This window comes from Neoarius graeffei, chromosome 11 (assembly GCF_027579695.1).
Source record: "Neoarius graeffei isolate fNeoGra1 chromosome 11, fNeoGra1.pri, whole genome shotgun sequence".
Taxonomy (NCBI): Eukaryota; Metazoa; Chordata; class Actinopteri; order Siluriformes; family Ariidae; genus Neoarius; species Neoarius graeffei.
The window spans coordinates 24430154-24436970 of NC_083579.1; the positions used below are offsets into that span (position 1 = coordinate 24430154).

At 45.9% G+C, this 6817-nt stretch overlaps 1 protein-coding gene across 7 annotated transcripts in view; it reads right to left on the bottom strand.

Annotated features, from left to right (window-relative positions):
- cep295 (centrosomal protein 295) overlaps positions 1 to 6817 on the bottom strand; it is a 73892-nt gene that overhangs the window by 35653 nt on the left and 31422 nt on the right. For 6 of the 7 annotated variants that reach the window (XM_060933637.1, XM_060933634.1, XM_060933636.1 and 3 more), the window contains exons 13-15: positions 2326 to 3052; positions 2077 to 2227; positions 1565 to 1720 (exon numbers count right to left, since the gene is read on the bottom strand). In XM_060933637.1, the coding sequence (XP_060789620.1) occupies positions 1565 to 1720; positions 2077 to 2227; positions 2326 to 3052 (1034 nt within the window). The remainder of the gene's footprint in view (positions 1 to 1564; positions 1721 to 2076; positions 2228 to 2325; positions 3053 to 6817) is intronic. The other variant, XM_060933635.1, reaches the window with a different exon arrangement.

Genomic DNA, 6817 nt, shown 5'->3' on the forward strand with positions numbered 1-6817 from the left:
TCATCCAAATGCTCTCTAGCAAACTTCAGACGGGCCTGGACATGTACTGGCTTAAGCAGGGGGACACGTCTGGCACTGCAGGATTTGAGTCCCTAGCGGCGTAGTGTGTTACTGATGGTAGCCTTTGTTACTTTGGTCCCAGCTCTCTGCAGGTCATTCACTAGGTCCCCCCGTGTGGTTCTGGAATTTTTGCTCACCGTTCTTGTGATCATTTTGACCCCACGGGGTGAGATCTTCCGTGGAGCCCTAGATCAAGGGAGATTATCAGTGGTCTTGTATGTCTTCCATTTTCTAATAATTGCTCCCACAGTTGATTTCTTCACACCAAGCTGCTTACCTATTGCAGATTCAGTCTTCCCAGCCTGGTGCAGGTCTGCAATTTTGTTTCTGGTGTCCTTTGACAGCTCTTTGGTCTTGGCCATAGTGGAGTTTGGAGTGTGACTGTTTGAGGTTGTGGACAGGTGTCTTTTATACTGATAACGAGTTCAAACAGGTACAGGTAACGAGTGGAGGACAGAGGAGCCTCTTAAAGAAGTTGTTACAGGTCTATGAGAGCCAGAAATCTTGCTTGTTTGTAGGTGACCAAGTACTTATTTTACCAAGGAATTTAACAATTAATTCATTAAAAATCCTTCAAATGTGATTTCCTGGATTCTTTTCCCCCATTCTGTCTCTCATAGTTGAAGTGTACCTATGATGAAAATTACAGGCCTCTCTCATAAATACAGGATTCTCTCTCATGCCCCTTTTCCACCAAAGCAGTTCCAGGGCTGGTTCAGGGCCAGTGCTTAGTTTGGAACCGGGTTTTCTGTTTCCACTGACAAAGAACTGGCTCTGGGGCCAGAAAAACCGGTTCCAGGCTAGCACCAACTCTCTGCTGGGCCAGAGGAAAGAACCGCTTACGTCAGCGGGAGGGCGGAGTTGTTAAGACCAACAACAATAACAAGACCGCGAAAGATCGCCATTTTTAAGCGCCGAGAAGCAGCAGCTGTACAAACGCGAAGTCATCCATTATTATTATTGTTGTTGCTGTTGTTGTTGTTGCTGCTGCTGCTTCTTCTGTGTTTTTGCTTTGATATTCGCGACAAGGTTTATGTAAACGTAGCGCCGTAACTGACGTATACAGCGACGTAATGACGTGGCTCCGCTTAGCACCGCGAGTGATGGAAAAGCAAACTGGTTCTCAGCTGGCTCGCAAGTTGAACGAGTTGTGAACCAGCACCGGCTCCGAACCAGCCCTGGAACTGATTTGGTGGAAAAGGGGTAACATACATCTCTCATCTCAAAATACATACATCTCATATCTCAAAATACAGGCCTCTCTCATAAATACAGGATTAAGTGAGAGAACTTGCACAATTGGTGGCTGACTAAATACTTTTTTTGCCCCACTGTGTGTGTGTGTGTGTGTGTATATATATATATATATATATATATATATATATATATATATATATATATCTATCACACACATACATATTATACATATTTTATATATATATATATATATATATATATATATATATATATATATATATATATATATATACACACACACACACACCTGTATCCATGGTAACGTTAACTGGAGTGTCCACTTCCTCAATAGTGCTGAGTTTGTGCTGCTCAAAGTCACGCAGGAGAACCTGGAGTGTCCTTGGTGGGCAAGAGACTGGAGGATTTACTTGTACGCCACTCGTTGACTCACACAGAGAATGTTCTGCAGAAATACGATTTGCAAATGATAAATATAGGATCAGTCAGGATTGTGGAATATTTCAGAAAGAACAATAATTAATGACAGAACAACAACAGGACAATAATCAATCAATCAGCTAATTATCAACCTGTCCTAAATTGAAGTGAGTATGTTGGAGAAGGACAAACTAAAGCTAAAACGTGTAGGACAGTGGGTACTCCAAGACCTGTGCTACAGTACATAGCATCTTGAATGAGACAGAAGAAGCTGTTGACAGTAAGGCTGACTAATGAACAGCAACTGTTCAATAATAGGTGTACATAATACACCATTAATTCAGTGTGTAAATACTGAAAAATAAAAATGTTGTGTCTCACCACTGGACTCAAACACAGGAGTTTGTTGGGTGTGGGCATGGCTCTGTCTCGGTGTTGTAGAGACCGGGAGAGGTTCATTGCGCTTCTCATCAGCCTTCACAGGAGCATCTATAACAGCACTCTCATGCATTCCCAGTGGGATTGACTGCTCCTGACACAAAAGCAGATATTATTTCAGGCACAAACTCTAATGCATAGATATACCATATCTAAACTTATTTTTCCTTGTTTTTTTCCAATCTTGGTTACCTTTGCATGCTGTGCTCTGAGTAATGCATGGAGGGCATCTCTTTGTTTTTGTATCTGATCTCTGACCTGCTGATTTTTCTCCATTTCTGCATCCCAATACAGGTTACTGTTCTCGACTTCTTCCTGCAGGACAACCCCAGGATCTTTTGAGACGTGCTGAGAGATCAGAGTGAGATGCGTGGGCGGTGACTGAGAACACCTGCTTCGCAGATATTCCAGAAACACAGCAGGGGGGAGCAAAGGAACTTCTTGAAGCTCTGAAGCACCATCTGTAGGCCTCTTGTCTACTAAGGAGCTGGCTGCTGATTGTGGAATCAACGCCAATCCATCCTCATGCACCGAGTGAGAGATAGTGATGGGCGTGGAGATAGTTTGTGCCATTACATGGGTATCTGGGTATGTGGTTAAGGTAGGACTCGGACTAGGTAGAGGAGGCTGAATGAGTAGTGTTGGGTCTGCAAGGACATTATTGTTGTGGCTTTGCTTTACATTCACTACTGGTGTCTGGTGAGAGATAGGAGATCCAGTGTCAGTGTTTAAAAGGTGTGTGGTGGTAGTCGGGAGTGTCCGATGAGGCAAAGAAGGAAAAGAGCAAATGGTTTCCTCATTACATGAAGGTGGTGGTGTTTGTGTTGCTGTCATGGTAACCGGAGCATAGCGCATCTTCAAAGTTTGCTTGTATTCCTCAAGACTCTGACAAGCGTCATCAATAGTCTTCTTATGAAGTCTAAAACACACAAACACGCAGCTTTTAACACATAACATATATATTACGATACATTTTAAAATATATTGCATATTATTCCAGATAGTACTGACTTAATTCCCCTTTGTGCTACCTTTAAAACACTTAAAGTCATGAAAATGACTAATCCGTAAAAGTGCTCTTCTTGAATGTGCAGTATTTCCACTATTTTACTTCTTTTCCTTTTTTTATTTACTCATGTAGGAATTTTCACGTGTAGGAGTGTCACACAAAAGCAGTGTATGGACATGTTCAGCTGCAACTTTTGGCAAAAGTTCATATCTGTACTGTGACAAATGACATCAAAGCCTTGTCCTTTTTTGCACAGGCTGCACTCTAACTATGTACACCAGACAGACTCTGATAGACATTGGAGGGAAGTGCAATGTTTCTTTATTTTTAAGGGAATTCAGCTCCACACTGCCGGACAAGATACAGCGGGGGTCCTACAACAATGGAGGGCACGCCAAGTTCAGGCTGAGGAAAAGACCCAGAGGCAAACGAGCGGGAATCAGGAACCGGCTAAAGAGAAGGGCACATAGTCCACCTCTGCCTAGCATTCTGCTAGCCAACGTCCAGTCCCTGGAAAACAAGCTCGACGACCTCCGGGCTAGACTCAAATACCAGCAGGATATACGAGACTGTAACATTATTTGTCTCACTGAGTCATGGCTGTCCCCCTCAGTCCCGGACCATGCTGTGCAACCGACAGAGTTTCTATCAGTCTACTGCATGGACCGCACCGAGGAGTCGGGCAAGTTGAGAGGAGGGGGAGCGTGCTTAGTGGTCAACAACAGATGGTGTGATTCCAGGAGCATAACACCTTTAACCCGTTCCTGCTCACCCAACTTGGAGCTCCTAACTCTCAAATGCCAGCCATTCTATCTCCCTCGAGAGTTCTCGTCAGTCATCTTTAGCGCCATTTATATTCCACCTAAAGCGGACACGGACACTGCCCTATCTGAACCCCACGAAGCCCTCTCCAGCTATGAGATTAAATCACAGGGACGCAGCTCTCATAATAGCTGTCGATTTCAATTGAGCCAACTTAAGGATGATAAGACCGGACTTCTGGCAACATATCATTTGTCCTACCAGAGGATGCAAGACTCTAGACCACTGCTACTCGCTGTTCAAAGAGGGCTATAAAGCTACATCTCTTCCCCCCTTTGGTAAGTCAGATCACTCTGCTATTTTCCTAATGCCTAAGTACATTAAAAAACTGAAAATGGAAGCCCCAGCATGCAGAGAGGTGACCCAATGGTCTGACCAATCAGTGGCGATCCTAGAAGACGCACTCAACATCACCAATTGGGATTTGTTCCGGCACAGCTCAGGTGATGACAACGTGTTTACGGAAGCAGTGGTGGGATTCATTGGGAAGCTAGCGGAGGACTGTGCTCCCAAAATCATAGTCAGGACATTTCCCAACCAGAAGCCGTGGGTGGATAACACCGTTTGTGACGCTCTGAGAGCACACACTGCTGCCTATAACACCGGGCTGTTAACTGGGAACTTGGAGGAATACAAAGCTGCTTCTTACAACGTTCGCAAAGCAGTGAAGGAGGCTGAACAGCAGTATGGGAGGAAGCTGGAGACTCATTTGTACCAGCAGGATCCCAGGGGGCTATGGCAAAGACTACAGATCATCATGGACTATAAAACAGCTTGTGCTCCTCTGACGAACGCCGACAAATCTCTCGCCGATGAACTAGACAACCTGCAAACGAGCCGACATAAATCACCGGCAGAGAGGAGACAGCACTCACCGTGACAGAGCACAACGTGAGGATGGCACTCAGGAGAGTGAATCCCAGGAGGGCAGCAGGTCCAGATGGGATCTCAGGTCATGTCCTTAAGGTATGTGCTAACCAGCTAGCAAGTATCTTCACGGTAATATTCAACGTCTCCCTTTCTCATTGCATTGTCCCCACCTGCTTTCAACAGTCTCTTATAGTTCCTGTGCCTAAGAAACCCCAGCCCAGCTGCCTGAACGACTATCACCCCATAGCCCTAACATCTGTGGTGATGAAGTGTTTCGAAAGGCTAGTCAAACCCCTCATCTCCTCCCTGCCTGCTACCCTGGATCCGCTACAGTTTGCCTATCGTCCCAGCAGATCCACAGATGACGCCATTTCTCACCTACTTCACACCACCTTGACTCATCTGGACACCAAGAGGGGATCCTATGCTAGACTGCTGTTCATTGACTACAGCTCAGCGTTTAAACACCATAATCCCCTCCAGGCTGGTCCAAAAACTGTGTGATCTCAGCCTGCACCCCTCATTGTGCCGGTGGATCCACAGCTTCCTTACAGGCAGACCACAGATGGTACATGTAGGCAGCCACACTTCATCTCCCCTCACCCTCAACACTGGTTCCCCCCAAGGATGCGTTCTGAGCCCTTTGCTGTACTCCCTGTACACTCATGACTGTATGGCCACTTCAGACTCCAACACCATCATTAAAGTTTGCTGATGATACAGTTGTAGTGGGCCTCATCTCCAATAATGATGAGTCTGCCTACCGGACCGAGATTAAACATCTTGCGGACCTGAGTGAGAACAACCTCACACTCAACACCAGCAAAACGAAGGAGCTGATAGTGGACTTCAGTAGGAAGCAGCAGAGGGACCTCCAACCCATCTGCATCAACAGGGCCCAGGTAGACAGAGTGGACAATTTCAAATACCTGGGTGTCCACATCTCACAGGACCTTTCTTGGTCCTGTCATACCAACAGTCTGGTTAAGAAAGGCCACCAGCGCCTCTACTTCTTAAGGAGACTGAAGGACTTAAAACTCCCACTCAAGGTACTAAGGAACTTTTAGTCCTTCACTACTGAGAGTGTCCTGAGTGGGAGCATCACTAACTGGATGGGAAGCACCACCAGGAGAGATCAGCTGGCTCTCAGGAGGGTGGTTCGCTCTGCTGAGAGAATCATCAGGACCACCCTCCCTAACCTACAGGACATTTATTCCAACTGCTGCAGGGACAGAGCCAGGAAGATCGCCAGCGACCCCAGCCACCCAAATAATAGACTGTTCTCCCTGCTGCCTTCAGGGAGACGCTACCGACAGCTGAAGGCCAACACTGAGAGAATGAGGAGAAGCTTCTTCCCTCAGGCCATCAGACTGTTGAACTGTTCACAATGATAACAAGGTGCACTACTATGCACTACTGCACCTTGGACTTTAAGGACTCGTAACCGCACAATCACATCTCTGCCATGCTTCCACTCATTAATATAGTTGTTTGGGGGTTTTTTTCTTCCCCCCCTTCCCCTTTATTTCTATAGTTTTTAATTTATCTTATCAATATACTTTTACACTCGCAACGACCTAAGGTACATAAGAATTTCACTGTAATTACTTGTAATTATATGTGACCAATAAAACTTGAACTTTTTTGCATATTATGTAAATGTCAAATTATGTAAATGGCAGCACGGTGGCGTAGTGGTCAGTACTGTCGCCTCATGGCAAGAAGGTTCTGGGTTCAAGCCCAGCGGCTGATGGGGGGCCTTTCTGTCTGGAGTTTGCATGTTCTCCCGTGTCTGCATGGGTTTCCTCCAGGTGCTCCAGTTTCCCCCACAGTTCAAAGACATGTGATTAGGTTAACATGGGGCAGTCATGGCCTCAGGTTGGGATGAAGTGCCCTTGAGCAAGGGCACCTAACCCACAACTGCTCCCCAGGTGCTGTAGCATAGCTGCCCACTGCTCTGGGTATGTGTGTGTGCGTTCATTG